This window comes from Colias croceus, chromosome 9 (assembly GCF_905220415.1).
Source record: "Colias croceus chromosome 9, ilColCroc2.1".
In the NCBI taxonomy this organism is placed as follows: domain Eukaryota; kingdom Metazoa; phylum Arthropoda; class Insecta; order Lepidoptera; family Pieridae; genus Colias; species Colias croceus.
In genome coordinates, this window is record NC_059545.1 from 9,288,768 (window position 1) to 9,312,603 (window position 23,836).

Here is a 23,836-nt window from a genome sequence, read left to right on the forward strand (position 1 = left end):
GCTTTGTCTAAAACCTAACACTAAAACCTTCCTCTTGAATCACTCTATCTATTAAAAAAAACCGCATCAAAATCCGTTGCGTAGTTTTAAGAAAGGGGCATAGAGACAGAGAAAGTGACTTTGTTTTATACTATGTTGTGATGTAGTGAAGAAAACAATCTATAAAGCATATCAAGACCAATAGACCAATAATAGAACCACACATTATAAATAAAAAGATGCAAAGAAGCAAAATGAATAAGGATTTCCGCTTTCGTATCACAACATCGCACGACAGCAGATCTTATTGCATATTAATTTCTTTATCAATTTAAGACTGCATAAGGCAAAATTATGAAAACTTCAAGAAAGGTAATGGTCTCTCCGCGAAACTATTTACGGATCGGTGATCGAATCAATGCAAATTTTTCCCAATGTCAATTTATTATCTCAATATCATTAGACTAGAGGGGAATTGACTATTTTCCCTCACATTGACATCTCATATAACTTTAGAGTAACAAAAAGTTCCAACATTCGAAAGCAAACAAGGCATATCTGTCATAATACCACACCCCGGACACTCCATACAAAATTATAGTTTTGACAGTCACACTGTAGAGACTGCAAATGTGTGTGTAAACTCTTTATGGTTGGCACATTTGTGACTAGCGTAAAAAAAAATTCGCGTTTTTCTGATGAAATACATCCGTAAACAGCACAATATCTAACCATTTTCTACGAAAAACGATAATCACAAATCCAAAATAATAAAATTGCTTTAAGTCAATTTGATTAATGTTGTCAATCTTCGTTGCGTTTCGTCTAAAGACGTCGTTGGTATCGTCCTTGCGGGGAAATGGGTACCATAACATGTCTGATCGTGCGGGGTGAGGTAAGTGTTTAATTTTGGCGGGAGGCGGAGAGTGTCCGTTCTGTAGCGTTTAGCTACTATTATGTATTCTGTGATAATACATCATATCATTACAATCCATTTCTGGTATCGAACTAAACATTTGTACCAGGAACCGAATGTCGTGACAAACGAAGACATCGGGAAAGATAATAAATTTGTATCATTTATAGTCGTAGAAGGAAATACGACGGCTTCGGAAAATCTAACAATGATGAAAATTCATATTGATGTGTTGGAAAATGTATTTTACAGAGTCCTTCCTGTGAACAGATAATCTTGAAATTCGATACGAAGCAACATCTAAAACACAGATAAAGGAAAAATAACGAAATACTAATATTTTAAGTAACAACGTATAATAAAAAACAGTTTTGTGCGGAACCCTCGGTAAGCGAGTCCGACTCGCACTTGATCGGTTTATCGTTTGTTCTACTATCTACTTATTACATATAACCATTATTCTTAACTGTTAACACTTGGAGCTTTTCCAAAAATGTAAGAAAATTGACGTACTTCAGGAAATAGTTCAATTTAAGAGTTACATAAGATTGCAAAATGCACAATTTTGCCTTGAAAAAATACATCCGGTACTTTCGAAGTATATCGGAGAAGTGCCAAAAAATGGCCGATTTCTTGAAAGTAAAAAGTGCTGGCAAAACACCTAGGTAATTAGATAGAACTGAATTTTTATTACACATTTAAATGCGCTCATAATTGCGAAATAAACGGTTTCTCACCGCTTTTTCTTCTTTTTGAGAGTTTTATTTCAATAAAATTTACATTATTTTGTTGTTAGTGAGGCAGTCTAGACGTTAGATAAAGCTTACTCAACTTTTCCTTAATGTAAGCGCATATACCGTTGCGAAAAGACTACTTATTTAGGAATAAATAAACGACTAACCAAAATAAGGTTAGATTGGGTAGACGGCATAATTTTTCAACGATTTTCAAAGATGATGTATAGAGCGTAATTCATCTCATAGGTACCTAATCATAATAACAAATTTTAAAGCATTTAAAAACGGAAAAGCCTCTGCTCTGAAATCTGAAAAAGCTCTGGTTTATTCGGACTTCTAATTCCCAGTAAGCGGAAAAAAAACTTGAATTGGAAAACCTAACTTGGGATTCAGAGAAATGCGTCACTTAAAAACGAAAACGTCAATATCTACAGTTCCTTATATGTATTGTTTTTTGTATTGAACATAAAAACTATTTTATCACCATACCTGGACCCGCCCGCGCCGGCGAGCGACAACAGCGACGAGCACCTCGAACACACGGAGGGCGCTCGCAGGCGGTTGTGCGCGCGGATCGGCTCGGGCGCCCGCTCGCGGTCCGTGAGCGCTAGCACTGTTGAGCATTTGCGGAGACCTGCCAACAACACATGTATTAGAACTATTAACAAGGCTTGGATGTGAACATAGACTGTTTAAAAATAGAATTAAATAACAATTAGCTATTTATTTATGTCCTACTTTCTATGCGATGTATCGATTGTACGCTACGACCTGCACAATGCACACAGCTACACCACTCGCGACCCTCCATAGCACGAATCCATAACACACATCCATAGCACGCATCCTTCCATATAAAAAACATATCTATTGTATCCGTTTGCACCAGTGCTAAGTTATAGCACGTTATAGAATGGATATATTTGATTAGTGGATATGAAACGCATCCGACGCACATCTCTGGTGGAAAATCACCCTAATCACTCATTGGAGAAATCACGGTAATGACAAGTTTACCCAAACTTAATCTTCTTCTTAGGTATGAATCTATAATCTATACGGTTTCGATGGATAGTGCAATGTATAATCTTCACTAATTGACAGTAGAAGAGTTTGTTTGGTTGGTTGAACGCGAAAATCTCAAGAACTACTATTACTGCTTGTCTATTTACTATTGTTACTAGGGTCTCGTTTTATCATTGGATATGGAACCCTAAAATCTACATGACTAAGATAAACATTCATTCTGAAAGCAATTTTAAAAGGATGTGTTGAATAATGTTTCCAATAAATCGTAGACAAATTTTAATTTTCACACTCAAATGCAATAATCGATCACTCTTTATAGACACTTACGTTTTATTTTTTTCGTTTTTATGTGATATTTGAACAAAATTGATAAATTTTTATTTTTAGATTGAAGACATACAACATGATATTTGATTATATTAGACTCTAGAGAACAAATACATGACCATTATTCTGTCTCAGTTCGCAATCCGCATTCCAACAACACCCAGTAGACGGCCAAAGTTATTCCCTCAATACTAAACAATTCAGTTTAATAACCTCTTAATATATTCCAAGTAAAGTAGCCACAGATCAACATATAATATGAGCTATGCTCCGCGGTTTTACCCGCAGGCCGCAGTGCTCCGGTCCTGTTTGTTGGTCTTAGCGAGATGATATATAGCATATAGCCTTCCTCGATGAATAGCCTATAATATAACATCGAAAGAATTTTCCAAATCGGACCAGTAGAGATTAGCGCGTTCGAATAAACAAACAAACCCTTCAGCTTTATAATACTAGTATAGACAATACAAATGAATTACTGGAAAATTCCCGCAACGAAGTAGTTCTAACAACTCTGTATTAACGAGGAAACCTTAAAGAATCATTATCCACTTTAAAACTTAACGTAATGGTGAAATCACTTGACATTTACAACTAATAGAGAGATTGGAATGAAAATTGCTTGGAATAATCTACAATTTTAGGCATAAAATTGAGATATCAGTGTCGATTTTGTAAGATATAACCCATACCTTATGCACCTATTAATATAGGTAATGAAAAATATGCGTTGTATAACAGCTTTAACGTCTAAGCCAAGAAAAAACTCCATAATCGATTTAGCTGAAACATAATATGCCAATAGATTATAGCCAGGAATATAACATGTAGGCTTAGCTAAACACATTAGCGAAGTTACGATCTTCAGCATTTAAAGTAAAGGAAATTAACCATTATATTTTCTTTACCCAAGTAATTGGATCTCTGAAATTTCACCTGTTTCAAAGTATTTCATAGGATCAAAACGATCATAATAACTGTACAACTCTGCATGAAAATCATGCTCCAAGAGCATACTGCATAGCATAAGCCATAAACATAAACTTGACTACTTTGGAACAATATGCCATTAACAATATTTCTGAGTGAAATGTAAAGAGAAATAAAACATATTAAACCTGAATTCACAGATAATTATTTGTCTGTTTATATGTTACCGTCTTTATCCTGAGTTTGCAAGCTCTGTCACTTTTGCTACGGCTGTCTACCTATAGGCGTCGCGATTAAGAGCTAGCGCGCAAGAGCAACTTTTGTCTCCGCAACTATTTTGTCTCTCCCATCAATTGTATGGGGAATTGCGTCGCTACGTGCGCGCACTTTCTTACTAGCCCATGGGTGGGAGAGACAAAATAGTTGCGAAGACAAAAGTTGCTCTTTCGCGCTAGGTCTTAGATACCATCAGCAGAGCGTCAGTTTATTTACCTTTCTATAACATAAATATCCAAGTCTGCACACATACCTTCGAGCAGCGGCTGCGGCTGCGACAGCACCGAGTCCCTGCTGGCCGCGCGCCGCACCGGCTTGTTGGTGCGGGCCAGCGACTTGAGCCCGCCGCTCAGTATGAGCTCCAGAGCGCGCCTGCCGCCCGGCCCGTTCGCGCCAGCTCCCATCTGGAATAGAATAATTTATAAAAACTCTTGTTCGTAAAATGGGTTTGCTAGCAGACTTTTGCACGCATCATAGCGCGAAGCGTTTGAGGTTGTGCTCCATCTTACCACGTCAAGGCCAAGCAATTTTCTGGCCTTAAAATGTAGAACCATTTTAGAGCATTTTTTTAAAGGACTCTACCCAATACAACATATTATCTATCATACTATGACAGTAACAGGAAGGTGTCGAAGAGTTTATTTCGCGGATTTAACATATTAATGTGTTTGTGAGTATTCTAACCTACGTCACAGAATACATAATAGTAGCTAATCGCTACAGAACGGACACTCTCCGCCTCCCGCCAAAATTAAACACTTACCTCACCCCACACAATCAGCCTAAAAATGGTCCGTATTTTTCTGCAAGGACGATACGCAACGAAGATTGACAACATTAATCAAATTGACTTAATTTTATTATTTTGGATTTGTGATTATCGTTTTTCGTAGAAAAAGGGTTAGATATAGTGCTGTTTACGGATGTATTTCATCAGAAAAACGCGAATTTTTTTTTACGCTAGTCACAAATGTGCCAACCATAAAGCGTTAACACACACATTTGCAGTCTCTACAGTGTGACTGTCAAAATGATAATTTTGTATGGAGTGTCCGGGGTGTGCCTACGTGTATATCTTGTTGAGGAATAAGAAAAATATATTAATCGTCTACATAATGATCTAATTATTGAGACCACTTACTATGAAAATATCGACTTTAAACAGGGAAATTATTACAAACACAAGACGCTACTACAATAATTCAACTCAGATATGTTTACTTATTTATGCTATCGTACAATAAATAAACATATATACGCATATACGCTGAAAACAATTCACTCCTTATTTGGAGTCGAGTTAAAACGTCAATGTGTAAAAAAATAATATTTCGTATTTCCTACTATATATAAGAACTATATAATACTTTTATTTACAGTATACTATATAATACTTTTATTTAGTTTACGTAATTTTATCAAGAATAAATTGCTTTTTAATGACTTTCGCCAACTTCCATGCAATGGCCGTTGCAAATACTTTGATATACAACACATTATTATTTATAATTTTGCGATTGTTATAGTAATAAATTTGTATGATCTCATACCTACTTCGTGGTGGTTTTTGTTATCTTCATACAAATATAATAAAATTAGATATTGTTTGTCACATCAAATACAAATATTAGCACTTGTAGAGTAATTATATCCTTTCTGAATAATCTCAACGAAGTAAAAGTTCTTTTTTTCTCATGTCGTATTAAATTAAATATAAGTAATAACTAAAACGTCTTCTGTGCCTTATTGAGCGCATTTTTACCTCCATAAGTAATGGAACCCGGGAGCCCTCACGACTTGTATCATAACAACCACTAAGTAACCAGAAAAAAAAATACCAACCGTAACACTTTATACTATGGTAACAGTTAATGCGCAAAGCAATTAAGATAATAATGGGTGGCAACACAACACCGAATTTTCGAGTATTTTAAAACACAATATCAATTACTTTAACCGTATCGCAATTACAAGAATAAAATAAAACATTTTAAGCAAAAATACTTAAAAAAATATAATAAACAATTATCATATTATAATTGATAAAAACCACAATAAAAACGAAGTATAAGAATATATATATGTAGATTGGTATGTTGCATCATGTTCCGTGATTTTGTTAAATGAAAAATTGTATTAAATGTTCTAGAAAAATCTATTTTTATTAGGCAATAAAATATAAATCTTCCGGTTATTTATTATAAAACCTCTTACATTTTATTCTGATGCATTTTAATGATATCATGATACAGAGATATTAGCTTAAATGCTTGGATAATTTAATATTTTGACTCGTTGATATTTAATTGGTACTTTACGTACATAGTTTGACCAGTTTGACAAGATTATTATGATATTAAACACTCTTTTTATTAAATTTAAGAAATTGTGTTTTGAAGAACAAATTACTGTTATAATTTAAGTCTTACAAATTAAATTTACATACAAACCACTATCCTACTCATTACATTTATCCATGACTCTGGATAGAACAAAACGGCTGATACGCTTTGAATGAATTTTGCTATATCTATAGATGGAAACAACGCTGTATCTTTTCGTTGAGAAAAATACAGATAAACGGAGAAAAAAGTCGCGGTCGAAGTAGGTCCTAGTGGGAAAATCTTGCATAGATAGCTAGGTACCCACGGCCCACGGGGTAGGGGCCGTGCGTTATTTCGGATTCCTACCGACCAAAACCACACTGTCATCAAAGAAGTAGGTACTAACTACTAGTCCTACCAATACATTCACAAATTGCCAACACTACGTCACAATATAAAACAATAAACCTCAGGTTCGAGGTTGAAGCCGAGAAATTCGTCGGAAAGCCATTAAAATTCATTTATTTGTAATCGGGGTCAGTGGCACTAGCGACGCTTGTCTTCACTTTTGCATATCGCTCATTTGAATACATTTATTGTTTCTGTGCTGAAAATGTTTGTTCTATTGTGAATTTGAACATTTGTGAGTGTAGTAATGGATGTGTAGCGTAAAAACTGGTGAAGCGAATTTGATATAATTTGACGGACTGGTTACGGATATTCCTGGGTTTACTTTTGTTTGTAAATGTGCCTTTTGTTGAAAGGAATTCGATGACTACGGATTATCGCATATTTATAAACTGAGATGTTAATTTAAGTCAAGTTTGGAACCCCTAACTCAATTTGGGCGGACAGCTAATGTAGATATTATAATCATACAAAGTTTTAAGGTTTTTACATTCAAAGAACCTTCTCTATGAAGATTGATGGATTGAGACGTAGTATACGACCCCTCATTAAAATACAAATTGACATTGATAAATTTAATCCTCCTTTTATCTCTCATTTTCAAGCTCTTTCACAGCAAAAGAAAGGAGAGTTGATACTGTATTCTAATATCTATACTTAATATTATAAAGCTGAAGAGTTTGTTTGAACGCTCTAATCTCAGGAACTACTGGTCCGATTTGAAAAAATATTTCAGTGTTAGAAAGCCCATTTATCGAGGAAGGCTTATTGGCTTTATATCATCACACTAAGTCCAACACGAGCGGCGCACTGCGGGTAAAACCGCAGGGCACAGCTGAACAATCATCTTATATAGAATCAGTAATATGCGCAGTAAATACATAATATTAATTATGTTGTCTATACAAGAAATACCATAGAGCCATGACACTAAATACCTAAGTACCTATATATAACCGCATATCATTTGTTTTGTCTACTCCTCAATATTGTTTATATTTACCTACTGTAACTAATTAAATCATGATAAACATATCGATTCCAGGTATTAAATATCTTCCCGGACCAATGCCATCTGCCAAAGAATATATCACTCCATTCGATGACTTATACAGTCCAATAGGAAGGTAGTAGTATCATCGCAAGTAATTAGGTATAAATGAATTAAAATTCCTTGTTACAATGCAAAAAGATAAAAATAGGCACAAAACTAAAATCTTTATTAATTAAACCACAATTGAGACCTCAAAATCTGCAGTTGAGCTCTAGCTACAAAATCAGGTACCTCTTTTGCCAACAATAACAAAAATGTCTGTATAGACAAACAAAAGAAGCTACATACAAAATACACCTTTACCCCCATATACATAAGTGCTATATTTCCATACATATGGTGGTGATATAAATATTTTTATTTCCACTCACGCGCCGCACACGACAAACAAGTCTCGATGTCGCATATTTGCATTTAGACGATGCTATGTACATACATTATATACAGGTTGATTATATACTAAGTACCTACTGTAGACTAGGCTAGATAGAAATCATTGTAAAAATCAAGCCAAACATACCTAATAACTAACTGACTCCGGCAGTACTTTTACCGCGCCAAATTTTAATGCAACCCTAGTTAGTCGTTAAGTAATATTTATCGATTTTTCTGTGCATTTTTTTGCATATCTCTTAAAGTAATTAAGTTTTAATACCGGTGATATAATATGTAGTAATAGTTAGCACAATTCAAATATTAAAGGGACGGATATTAAAAAAAGAATATCAAATCCTTTCTTAAAAATTCTAACGTTTCTTCTTAGAGCTAGCGCGCAAAAGCAACTTTTGTCTCCGCAACTATATTGTCTCTCCCATCAACTCCATGGGCTAGTAAGAAAGTGTGCGCACGTAGCGACGCAACTCCCCATGGAGTTGATGGGAGAGACAAAATAGTTGCGGAGGCAAAAGTTGCTCTTGCGCGTGAGCTCTTAGAACAATTTCATTGTGATAATACAGCATCAGAACATTGCTTAATATTATATTTTAACATCTAAATGTACTATAACATTTACGTTGCAACAAATTATACATCTACCCTACAATTACAAGCACTGTGTGTGTAATTCGGTAATTTGTTCGTTTATTCAAATTGCTAGGTTACGTCTTAACCTGGTTTTTTTATAGACAATAACCGAAATATTTCTAATTTGAAATGATTAATCTAATTTATGCTTTCATAGCATTCGCTTCTTATAAATATGCAATTTTTTAATCGGTCTAATATTTTAATATTGTTTCTAAAATTGATTGTAGAAATTAACTATTCAAGTAGGTGCCCAAAGACAGATTTCTGTAATATTTTTTTTTAAATAATATGCACTTTTCTACCTAACCGTTATTTTTGGTATATTTTCAGCTAAATTCTAGTAACAAAGACGTTGCAAAAACGCTATGAGCCATGGGTTTTTCATAAAAACTTTTTACAAAAATCACCGTATTATTTTATAAAGCTATTGCATAGCTTCTATCGCGGGCCTTGAGTGCGGGGACCGAATCGAGAAATTCCGTAACGAAAAAACCTCACGCTTCCCACTCCGACGGGCGAAGGTGTGGCTTGAAGGCATAGCATGCAATAGCTTTACCGCGGCAGTCCCCGAGTGCCACACGTCGTTTTTTTATTTTTTTTCAAACTACATGAATACCTCAAAGAAAGAAGACTAATGCCCGTTTTCACCAACAACCCATAAAATTTGCTTTCACCGACAGATAAGTGTCACCTAAATCGTTAGGTTTGGTAGTGATTTGAAGGGTCCCTTAAACTAAGGAACCCTTACTTAGGAGACTGTTTAGGGGTTCGGAAATCGGGCATAAATTTACTTTGCTATAAATATAAATTGTATCCACGATCCACAGCTCACGTGTAAGCCCGGCGCACGTGTATTCTGTTGACTTAATTCGGATGACATGCAAATGCAACACAAATATACCTATTCTAGACTAGATTACCGCGCGCGGGTTCGCCCGCTTTGTATAAAACTAACAAATTTTATAGAGATAGCAAAACCAGATATAAAAGCGTATATAAGATGTACATTGTACATATTGTGGAGATAATAGATATATGACCTGAAAGGATTTTAAAAGTCGATCCAGTAATTTCGGATCTCATTTGGTATCTACAACTACAAGCAATTAATCTTTTCTATTAATAATAATTATATGATACAGTAGTTATAGATTTCTTCTAGTCACAATTTTCTTGTGTTCAATGTACTAGTAAACTCCTCAAAGTCGAGACATTAAAAAAACATAGCAATTAGCATCATAGAATAATCCAAATGGCATCATGTTCAAATGAAAACTGCGCATACCTTCATATTACATACATAGTATACCTACCTTAAACCTACATAGGTACATTAGTATTAAACTTAATTCAACAATTAACTACTTGATAATAATCAGGCAAAAAAATGTCGACATCTCAATCAACTAAATAATTTTAACACCTGTCATCGTTTAATTGACAAACAACCAATCATCGTAATAATTTTGAAATATAAAATTTAAATAAAACCTCATCGAATATTTTCTATCACTATCATATTAATACATTGTTTTAAAATACAAGTAAACAAAAAATACAATTTTAATACACGTGATAATCAGGCAGCGCGTGCTGATTACCAAATAAATTAGCACGGCTGCATCACACTTTTTTGCACTTTGTATACATAATAGTTGATTTAAAAATAAACTAATTTACTCCAGACGATATATGCTGAAGGTCAAACACAGTTTTTTATGACCCTGTTCTCATATTCGCTAAATAGATGCATTCTTTGTGATATTTCACACAGCGCAACATATTGTGATCATAAATAATATAAATAAATAAATATAAATATTTCGGGACAATTTTCACACACGGCACGATCTGATCCCATAATAAGCTTAACTATAAATTTACTCATTACTCATTTAGAAAAAAAAATGTTAATTTTAATTTTATTCATCTAATAAAAACCCAATATTTTTTCTAGTCTCCTAAAAAATATTTCAATAATGCTGCACACGACTACACAAAAAATCTCTTTGATAACTCAAATATTTTTTTGATAATGACGATCCAGCTAAAGAAGTAAAAAGCAAGACAGAGAGAGCAAAGAATTGTGTATATCAAATATATTTTAAAATTTTGTCAACAAACCTAGAAACTTGTATTCTATTTTAAAAATAAATGGTGACCTTTACTATACTGATAATAATCTAAATGGAGATGGATTGTATGAAACTTTACTGTATAATATGTATAAATAATGAGCTATAGACATCTACACTATATAATATAATAATATTATAAAGCAGAAAACTTTATTTGATTGCAATGAATAGGCTCATAAACTACTGGACCGATTTAAAAAATTCTTTCACCATTCGAAAGCTACATTATCCACGAGTAATATAGGCTATATATTATCACTAAGACCGACAGGAGCGGAGCCACGCGGGTGAAGCCGCGCGACACAGCTAGTACTTAATATTGCTTGCGAGTTTGAACACGGTTAAACCTAGTATCTTTTATCTGCGGTTAAACCCTGCACAGCTAGTAACCCGTCCGACTAGGGCCCTTCCGGCCTCCTCCACTCAAGCGACAGCCCAAGCCGAGGTTCGAGATCCCCGTCAAGGGGGGGACGCCCTTGCGCATGTCGCTACCAGGGTGGACCTTCAGTTCACCCACGCGTCCGCGTTAAAATGTAGTAGCCCTTCTGGCTAACATTGAGAATCACCACACAAAAAAAGAGTGTGTGCTTATGTACACGCGTTAGAAGTTATTCTTCTTTGGCGTACGGAAAAAAAATAGAATATACAACTTGAACATAGTTACGCGCGCATCGTAAAAATTCACTCTCATCATTTTTCTCCATCGCGCCAAAAGAAGTATAACTTCAAAAAAAAAAAAAAACAACTAGTAAGACTATACGTATACATTATACATGCTACTCTGCTCACGATCAAAACTCAAAACATTTAGACTCCCAAATCACAATACATTACGCGCACTACTTCCTCAAGTGACCGTCACGTAACCTGTAACGATTGTAATCTTTGAATTATTTCCAAATCAACAACACGTGGTTAGGGTTTTAATATCGCATTATAATAATATGCTTTAAGCATTTGTTCTTATTGTGTTTTTATTTAGATAGAACTAGATTATTTCGTGCCATATTTTTTGTTACGTACGTCAAAATAAATTAATCTTTTATGAATAAAGTTTGACTGTCAACTATTTAAGTCTTCTACCTTTTTATTATTTACTATTTAAGTCTTCTACCTTTTTATTATTTACTTTTTAGTAAGGATTGAATGTCAAATAATTAAAATAAGGGCCGATTTTTCAATGCTTGGATAAAACTTATCCGTCCAATAAAGTATTACACGATAAGTAATATTAAAATGTCACGTACCTAAACTGTCAAATACGGGCAATTAGAATACGTTTTTAAAATGGTAGTTTTATACATTATTCGACGAATAAGTTTTATCCAAGCATTGAAAAATCGGCCCTAATACAAATGGACGTGTTATTTACTCCAAATATATATTTTTTTTAATTTAAATTCATTCGTACTGCGCAGTTTATGCGCAGCGCAAGTTTATGTACAAAAAGTTGATAGATACATAAAAATCCTTTTACTTAAGTCTCCAACGCCGTGGAAACATTTTTATATTTTTTACCAGCGAATATTTATTAAATACTTGCATATTAATAAAGTTCGGCAAAGTAAAATAACTTTAACATCAATTTAAATATATAATATACTAATATTATAAAGAGAAAAGGTTTGTAATTATGTATGTATGGTTTATACGCATATAAACTACTGGACCGATTTCAAAAATTCTTTCACCATTAGAAAGCTGCAACTGCAACATAGGCTAGGTTTTATCCAGGAAATCCTACGGGAACGGGAACTATGCGGGTTTTTCTTTGAAAACGCGGGCGCAGCCGCAGGTGGAAAGCTAGTTTAAATATATTTTATATATTTATCTACAAACAATATGTAATTAGATAAATCATAAATAATATTTCATTATTTTATCATCTCACGTTAAAAGGTCAAATTGCAAATATTGAAGTATTTAATTGGACACGGATACTTACATAATACCAACTGATAAAATACATAACATTGATAATATTTCAATGTACTCTTAGTATTTTTATATTTTATACTTACGTATTTACTTACGGAAGATATTTATTAAATTCTGTCAATGTTGTAATCGTCCGCAAAAGCTTCACCGATTTTTATAACATTTTGTGTATATTGATAAGTGATAAGGACGTCCTCGTAGAACATTCTATCACCTAGTATATAAATGCAACACATTAAAATATAATCTCCAAACATTATAAACTACTAAAATCCTCTTATTCAATGATGCAACGAAACACAATGTCTACCAAATCTCCAAACAGAAACCCACTGAAATTCCGCAAACATTGTAAACTGAAAATAACACGAAGCATGACTCACGGTACATTCCGATAAAACAAAACACATCTTACCCAACGGTATCTTTATAATTTCGGACGGATTTGTAAACACTAACTTATCTTACAATATGCAGAAAATAAAAATTCTTGGATATATGTTTAAAAAAATATTTTCGTCAGGAAGCATTTGCATATTTTTTTTTAAGTTCTTTTCGCTCTTTTGTTTGTATATTGAGCTATGGCAAAAAATTGTTTCTTCCCATTTTCCTAAATACTTTACTGATACCTAGTTTAAAAATAAACGATCTCAAATATGATATTTCAATATAAACAGATTACAGAACATATCTCCATTACCAGTTATAACAGTCGAGCATAAAACTGTATTAAAAAATAAAAATAATCTTAAAATCATGAAAAAGTACTAACACATTATTAATCAAGCTAAGAGTGTCTTCATATAAGAGATGCTGTTAACTAGGTCAAAGAATAAGGAAAAGACGCGAGAATAAATAATGCATTTGCTTTCCATTACACCTATTTATATTTTTAATCAAATACTATTATAATATGTACGTATATTTATTATGAGTCATAATAAGCCGAATGCATGATTCGGCTTGAATTGCATCACTCACATTGAGATAATAATTCCTCACAAAATTTATCTATGCTTCTATGATCTAAGCTTTAATATATAATATAATAATAACAATAATACACTACATATTACATTTTATTTTTTATTTTATTTTATTTATTATAGAATTTCCAACAAAGGACACAGTTCACGTTTATTATCTACATCTTATTAAAATACATTATCTACTGTACCTTTAATTACAGGAAATTACAGCGTTCAATGTTCATTACAATTCAATTACAATTTGTCATTTTATTAAAAATATTAGGTATATAACAATAATAATAATTAAAGAGCCATTATATAAATCAAACAAGCATTACTATTGCAGATTTTAAATTCAATAATATGTAAATTTGCTGAAAAATAATATAATATAAATTTAAATTATTTTTTTATATATAATAATAATTTTAAATTTTAATGTAATAATATTTTAAATGTCAAAGTGCTTGAATATTCCAATTAAATTCATTACAATTCATTCAAACTCCATACATAAAATACATTTAATAAGAAGACAATAACAAAATATTTCTATCACTCATTAAGGACTCTGATGATCAACGATTTAAATTCCGTTAATGATTGACCGAAGATGTCTATGTCTCCCGAGATGCCCGTGAACATAATATTATTATAAACAAAGATCTCCGCCGCGTGTGTTCGCCGCGTCTGTTCGTGATAAACACATTACCATTATGTTTTCACCAAAGGTTAGCCTGATTATCGAGGAAGATTTTAGCAATTATATAATTTATTAAGTTAAAAACAAGACGGGCCAACCCACGGCAAAAAGATAGTCCAATAGTTTGTAAAGATAATATATATTGAATATTAGAGTATCAGCATAAAGTTAAGTACATTAGTGGGTAGCTCTACATCCTAATATCTTAGTTCCTACATTCCTAATAGAGTGAAAGTCATAACGGATTGATGGATGTTCCATGTTTGTTTCTCTTTTACATAAATATAACTGATCCCGTGTCTGTTAATTTGAACAGAGATGGATGGATGCAATAGATATGAGTACTATGTAATGATATCTTATCACTACATAGTATAAAATAAAGTTGCTTTCTCTGTCCCTATGTCCCTTTGTATGCTTAAATCTTTAAAACTACGCAACGGATTTTGATGCGGTTTTTTAATAGATAGAGTGATTCAAGAGGAAATTTTTTGTAGGTTTTCGAAAAGCGGGCGAAGCCGCGGGCGGTAAGCTAGTTAAATTATATTTTCGTATATATTGATATGGAAATTTAATGTAAGGGTCAATAACTGTGAGAAAGATCAACAACCATCTACATTCAGATTTACTTGATTTAATTAATTTATTCCAATTAGTACGGGAGCTAGCAACGTTTAAAAAAAAGTCATTTTAGTATAGTTGGGTTTTTGATATACTGTTTCTCTTGCTATTTCGGTTAGAGTCCGGGCTGTCTGGCTGGCCGCAGTGGTTGCGTTTATTAGTGCGCATCTTATCTGCACAGGAAAATATCCTTAATTTAAAGTCATTTTTTAACGCGTAATTTTTAATCGTTTGCCTTTAGATAGATCCATCAGATATAATTTTTTTATTGCAAGACGTTTTTTTCGTTGTAAAATAGGTGCCATACGCAATTTTTATTTCAAAATAACTAAAATGTCATCGAAATAAGTGAAATTACATCAACATGATTCCGCTTAAAAGGTAAGTAATAACTTTATTATTTATATTATATTATCCTTTTTTAATACTTATATTGAATAATTAGTAAACTAATATTTTTAATAGATGGTTTCATATTTATTACACTTTTGGGTATAAATATGAATTTGATGATATTTGTATTTTCTAGTGTTTGATTTTACGCGAGTATTATACATTTTGAAATTAAAGACTTGAGAAAATAATACAATGAATAAATCGCGTTTAAAATCCGTTAAAAAGTCTTTAATTTCTTGATGATATTTGGTTTTTATCAAGTTTACATTAACATCCTATTTGAGGTTCGTTGGGAAAAAGGAGGCGAAATGGTAGATTGTTGCAAAAAAACGGTAAATAGTAAAATGAATATTATATATAGTATAAGTAACACAGTGATTACTTATCCTTCACTGGGACTCATGTTGATGGAATTTCACTTATTTCGATGATATTTTAATTATTTTGAAATAAAAATTGCGTCTGGCACCTATTTAACAACGAACAAAACGTCTTGCAATAAAAAATGTATGTCTAATGGATCTATCTAAAGGCAAACGATTAAAAATTACGCGTTAAAAAATGACTTTAAATTAAGGATATTTTCCTGTGCAGATAAGATGCGCACTAATAAACGCAACCACTGCGGCCAGCCAGACAGCCCGGACTGTAACCGAAATAGCAAGAGGAACAGCATATCAAAGAACCAACTATACTAAAATGCTCACTTGTCAACGTTGCTACCTCCTAGAATAAATGTTCATTCACTGAATTTCAAGAACATATTATGAAAAACGCAATTTCACATGAAAAATATTTTAATCTATCCTAAATTTCTAATTTATTCAAAGAACTGATTTTCTATCGTTTTCGATTGTTCTAGAACTTTTTGGAAGTTGTGCATGGATAATTTTTGAAGTCATTAACAAATTGAATAAGATTCAACTTTTTATTTAACACAAAAACAATATCCTGATGACAAGAGCAATGACAATGCTTTTGTTGGTTTCAATAAAAAATGAATTGGAATGTTGCAAATCGACTTTTTTCATTGACAAAATGAAAAAATCGGGTCCGTAGGTTACGCCCCCAGTGTGTTTTGCCCCCGTGGTGGAAGCCCCCGATTTCGTTTTAGTACTATAATATTTATTAGTTAAATATTTTTATCAAAAGTACAGTCAGATAGCAAAGTGTAACCTATTAAATTTATTTGAATTTGGGTATGTATTCATCGAAGGCTGTGTCTGTGTTTTTTAACTCGGCAAATTTTGTTTCAAATTTTTGTTGTATAGAGCTCGAGAAACTCGTTTTCACTTCCTTTTTTAATTTTTCCATAACAACTCTAACTTCATTTTTCATTAAGTTAGGTTGACACTCAGCATTATGACACTTTTGGATTTGTACATTGTCACTTTCCTCACTTAATTTTATAGAACCACTAACACTTGCCATGTCTTTTATTTACGCATGTCCACACACTCGATTTATTATTTTTCCTATGAAGATTATAAGCAAATCCGACATGTAGTAACGTTCTTCCACCTAGTTTATTTGAAATTATTTTGTAATTGGTTTGTGCTAAACCCCGTGAAGGACCTGGACTTGCCATTTTGAGTTAACATGACCGACTAAACTTTCTTATCAGTAACATATTGCAACTATGTGGGAAAGGGATAGAAATAGTGCCCATCGCTATGTTTGCTATTTTCACTGTCCGTCACCCTGGACTCTATTGTTTTCAACCCTATCTTTCCCTTTCTTTGACTACCTATCTCTTTCTTTTAGAATTCGATCTGGCTATTGTGTAAAACCAGTTTGGCCGGGCACGGGCGCCTCGTTTAGACAAAGTACAAAGTAATGCATCTAAAGTAAATAATTGTAATATAGTAATAAAGTGAATATCCTTGTAGCATGTTTATAGTATCCAATATTGTGTTAGTTAGAATACTTATTTAGTAAGTTTGTCTACGTATTTGGTTCAAAAACACTTTTTTCATCGTCTGTATCTAGTAAAAAATATTTTTATTTCGGCGAAATCAACTATAATAACTTAATTTAAAATCGGGGGCTTCCACCACGGGGGCAAAACACACCGGGGGCGTAACCCACGGACCCAAAAAATCGACAAAAAATCTAGTCCAGATTTTTTGTCGATTTTTTTTCTTTTATAAATAAAGTATCCGTGTTTTTTATACATTTAGTGGTACAGATTTAAGCATCATCATTTAAATGAGCAAAGTCGGAATAAATTATGACAAAATCGGTTAAAATTCTTCTAAATCGTACTTTAAAGCCACAAAAAAGGCTTACTACTTATATAATACTTAATAGTTCAAACTATCACTCTCTATTTCACGTTGCAAGTTGAAAAACAACAATCGTTGGAAAATTCGAGTTCCATTATTTAGAAGCACTAAACAGCCTTAACTGGTTAAGACAGTTAGCAAAGGTCATGGTTGCTTACGAGCTGACCGTTTAGTTTCGAACTACCTATATCTATAGTTAGAACTATATCTATTGAAGAACAATTCGGTTTTTCCATTTTTTTTTTCTTTAAGTAGGTAGGTATATAAATTTAAGTAGTAGGTAACTATTTGATGATTTTGACAAAGAATTCAAGTAAAAAGAATACGGCAAAGTGATTTATTTATTTTGAATATAACAGAAAATAACTATATTTTTACAATATTTCCCTGTATTTTTACATTGCAAATTAATTTCGACTTTACTTATTTTTTTATAATTCGATTCTAATAATTTTTCTTACATAAAAAATACAATATGAAATGTAAACATATTTCCTATTTCAACTGTTACTATGCAAACATTGTTTACTTAGAGTACAGTCGCACCGAAAATTCGTACTTAAAATTATTATCATCCGTGCTATTTACGTAATATGTCAGTGCGAATACACTTGAAGCTCTTGCATGATAATTATTCATTTAAATGCATATTTTCACCAAAGGTTATCTATGGGTTCGTTTATATCGTAACTTCTTTATAATATTACAGTTATAACACCGATGATTAACTTATTAAGATCCTGTTTATTTTTTCACATGAGAGACTATTACCGTTATATGTATGTTACACATTTATCAAAGTAAATATTTTTATATCGATAATTAATTTAAAAATAACTATAATCTATACGGGAATGTGTATGTACATTTTATAGCACTTTGAACATTGAACAGCCATTCAAAACTTCTTTATTAAATCTACAGATTAAAACTTAAAAGCGTACAAAACTTCTTAAACACAACAGTCATTACAAAATACACCAACTAGCATTCATTCATACATTACAACGTAAATACGAAATACTACACAAATAGCATACGAAGCAAAATCGATCAAAGTGCAGAGCCTCAATGTCGCGTTACGTATATTATAATCCGAGTCCATTCTATAAATAAACTCACTAATGACACCCGCAATTTTTCTCTAGCTATATGTGTCTCGTAATTAGAGAAAAAACTACGATCTTATCCAAGGGAATTGATAGAAGATGCTTTTTTGTTTTGACTGTACATTTGGGCAACAATCGTTACAGGATAGGTACATCGGTATGTATAGAAAATACTTTATTTCATGTTTTCTTGTACATAGGTATGACCGTAATATCTTTCATTACCTAATCTAAAATATTGCCAGTTGCAAACATACGACAAGCATACAGAAAAGACTTTCATAACTACGAAAAAGAGCTAATATAATCATTACAATTTGTTTTTACTTTTATTTGAGTAGCTTATTTCACATATTCAATCACACTTTACACACATGAGTAAATCGATTATAGATTAGGCAACATTTCAGCTGAGTTATCCTTTCTCATACTAGCGTAAATCCATACTAAACGCCCTTCAAGCGACCTTGGCGACAGGCAATAAAACTCAACCCTTTGTAGACTTAGTGGAGCTTAAGAGTCAGCGACGAAAGATTGCACGAGTAACTTTTCATTAAAGCCCATGAAACGAAAAGCGTTTTTACAACGACGAGAATTTCATGAAACTTAATAATTTTTATAACAAAACTAGATGTGCCGTGCACCACGTTGGTTAAACCCGAGGGCAAATGCATGTATTTTAATAGCTTATGGATATGGATCTGGTATATATTAGCTACATGACAGACAAGTTTCATCAAAATCTGTAAAGTTGTTTTTGCTTGAAAGAGTAACAAACATACATCCATTATCACAACTTTCGCAATTATTATATTAGTAGGACGAAAAACAGTGAGATACAACTGCCAATAAATTTAACCTGATAAAATTTTCATTAAAAAAGAACCTGCGTCATAATAATAAAAACGGTACTTTTATATCGTTTCATCAAAGATCAAGGAAAATAAGATAATTATAATCACGTGTACTAGACTAAAAATAATCCATCAATTGCCTACTAATGAAATTTTTTTTCAGAAGGACCGGTACTTAAATAGGCGCAAAATAAAAAAAAATAAGAAATGGAACTAAAACTCTAGGTGAGTATATTAATATACATATATAATTAAGAAAAATCACTAAAATATATACGAATCTGTTTAAATATAGACGTTAAACCAACATACAAATTGCTATCAAACCAACAGTTAAAAATAGATCTTCGATGGAAACCGTGCACGTTCTGAATCACAAAACTAAAAAGATTATATGCTTGCTCCTAATGTAAATTTCTATGAAATTATACAGTTTCTGATTTAACGCGTGTAGTTATGCAAAGAAAATAAAAAAAAAAAACTATTTTAGGCCGTATTATATCAACTAACGACATCTTTTTTTTTTTTTTTTTTGTAAGGTGTTTCTCAATGTTAGCCAGAAGGGCTTTTACATTTTAACGCAGACGCGGGGGTGAACTGAAGGTTCACCCTGGTAGCGACATGCACAAGGGCGTCCCCCCTTGACGGGGATCTCGAACCTCGGCTTGGGCTGTCGCTTGAGTGGAGGAGGCCAGAAGGGCCCTAATCGGACGGGAACTAACGACATCGTTACACTAATTATTTTACATTAAACTTAGGCTCACCTCAACATATAGCACAATCAAGTGCCAGGCCAGGACATTTCATTCTCCAACCTACACAACTCGAACTTCCTTCGAAAAACTCAACACTTCTACCATAAATATCCCTAAAATTTAAACTCACGTACTCTTCAATTTCACAATAAGCATACAACTCATACTAAACTACCTAACTATATAATTAAATGCAATTCGCCAACATTGACCAATTAACCTCTAACACTATGACCTCGATAGTTGTCAAATGAGCCTATTAGGATAACTTATTTGCCAACATTGGCTGAATTTGACAAATTCCGTATGACAATCTCAAACACAAATTAATTAACACTTTACATGTTAGCGTTAGTTATTACGATCAATTTTTAGCAGTGTCTTCAAATATTGAATTTGTTTCAAAATAAAACTAACAGAGTACATACTGGATTTACTTAAATAATATATAGTATACGACTGTGATTCTCCATTTGTAGCGTATTTTAAGTAAACAATACCATTTTACTGTAAAATTATATATGAACATAAGGATATTATTTCAATTAATTATTGTTTAATATATACACAGTAGATCAACACTAACAACGAACTACATTTGTATCTATGTTAAGTTATTATGAATTCATCTAATATTGTTAATATTGTTCATTATAAAACTAAATCAGTAATTGGTTTTATACTAAATAATTAGTCAAACTTTAAACATAGTGAACGATTAAATCGTAATGTCAACATAAGCGATTATTCGTTATAAAAAGTTATCGAATAAGCTTGTATATTTCTAAATTACAAAATCCGACGAATAAATAACTATTTTAATAAATATATCTGTATCACTACGTCTGCTCTATCATCTCTATGTTAGTATCATTTCAATGGGATACTCAGTCACTGTGTGTAGGAAAGACAAACAAACACACTTCCGACGTTGTGACGTAAATGAAATACTTGATTCATATTTGTATTATAATCTTCAATGTATCAAATTCATTTAGATGTCTATAGTCACAATATAATCATAATATGTTAAGTAACTTTGATAAGTTTAAGTATATAAATTTATAAAGAATAGAAAAAATTCGATCACGAGGCGGGACTCGAACCCGCATCCTTCGCGCCATTCCGGGGCGGATGCCTAACCAACTCAGCCACTCGTGACCCGCCTGAGCAATCGAATTTATTCTATCCTTTCAGTTTTATGTGTCTTAAGGGACACATTTATATTTATAAAGCATTTGAATGCCATAAAAACCAAAAAAATATAAATTCAAGTTTAAGTATTTTACATCGTAACTTGCTGAACTTTACTAAAAATTACGATACATAGAATCATAAATAATATCATTTGATTAAAAAAAAAATATCTTTCACAACATTAACCAACGCTTGCAAAATTTATCACAACTTGTTAAAAATGTATAAATCATTAAGAAAATGAATAATAGTCAGCATTAGTCGTTTGTCAAAGTGTCCTTGGGGTGAGAAATCCAAAAGTTTCATTAACAATTAAAAGGGAACGAGGTTGTTGGCAATAGACTTCATCTCAGCGCCGGCTAGGGCTGTCAACTGTTTAAATACAGTGCTGATTGTCAGCGTACGCTGAATTAGCTGCAATTTCTAATGAGATATGTAATTTTAGGTGTTGAAAAAGAGGTAAAGGCAAAAGAACTTGTAAAAACAACTAATAGTTGATGATGCAAAAAATATATCCATACAAAGTATTACAAACTAACGTGGATAATTTTTATTTATTTGCCTAACCTACGAAATGTCAACGTTAATAAAACTAATTTATACATTCACCCACGCGTTTACAAATACCAATGAGATCATAAAATAATTTCAATCTGCACACGAAACAGCATTACTCAAGCAATAAAAATATATTCTTAAATCGTACAAGGTGAAAGAAATCAATAGTATCACATAATTAGAAATAGAGTTGGCAACCCTGAACAGAAACACATAGTAACATTTTGCAATGGACATATTACTGCGATTTATTGCACACCTTTTATAGTAAACTCCTTGAATGATAATCCAATGTTAATAAACTAGGCATTTTTTTTCACTATAACCTCTATATCCGTAAGATGTGTAAAATAAACTCTGTTGATAGTTATTTAAATAAATCATCTGCGATACATTTTCTGCATTTTATCGCAAAACTAATGGTAGGTAATATTCTGCTAGGTACCTACTGAAATTCAGAGTGACGCGATTTTTATGAAACATAAGTATCTACTTATAAACATAATACACAATCTAATGATAATATTTAGAAAACGACACCATTTATAAAACCAACTTTGATATTTACACGATAATTAAAAAAAACTTCAAACTTCTCCAAACAACAGCCATTATCATTCTTCATAAAAATAGTATAATTACATTTACTTAATGAATAAAACCGCGACAAACAGACCTGGTTTCTTTCCCTGAAACTGAATTAAGAAAAACATACAAAAAACATCACGCTCTTGAGATAAAAGGTTTTCAGTCTATTGTGTTAGCGCAGTGGCCTTGTCACTTCCCGTATTAAATTAAATGAAACATTTTGTAAGTATACCAACCTAAATAATATAACATTTAAAAATATGTACATTGATTATTACTAAATCTTTTATAGGAATAATAAGCCTAGACAGTCCTTAGATTAAATATTTTCTCCGGGTTTCGTTTGTAATTTATATGCTACGTGTGTAATCAGTCATTTTGAACAACACAAAATTGAATACTAATAAATTCTCACATTACATTGATTTGTTACATTTAGAAAGTCACAAACTAATATAAATAGTATTATCTTTTACGTCAGTAGTCAGTGCATTATCTTATCAATAAATCAATATTAATTCATATATTATATACTTATAGTTTAGATAGTATTGTTACAGTTTTAGTAATATTGTTTGAAATTGAAATGTTAATTTATTATATGAAAAATAATTTCACCATTCCTGGATAGAGCTGAATAGTTGTAAGTAAAACATAACGGAAGAAGTACCAGACTCTATCCTACTAATATTATAAATGCGAAAGTTTGTATGGTTG

The 23,836-nt window shown here is 32.3% G+C and overlaps 1 protein-coding gene across 1 annotated transcript in view; it reads right to left on the reverse strand.

The window, feature by feature from the left end:
* Window positions 1-23,836, reverse strand: part of LOC123694479 — a 98,845-nt gene that overhangs the window by 38,601 nt on the left and 36,408 nt on the right. The window contains exons 4-5 of the mRNA XM_045639927.1: window positions 4,448-4,598; window positions 2,122-2,266 (exon numbers count right to left, since the gene is read on the reverse strand). Of these exons, the coding sequence (XP_045495883.1) occupies window positions 2,122-2,266; window positions 4,448-4,598 (296 nt within the window). The remainder of the gene's footprint in view (window positions 1-2,121; window positions 2,267-4,447; window positions 4,599-23,836) is intronic.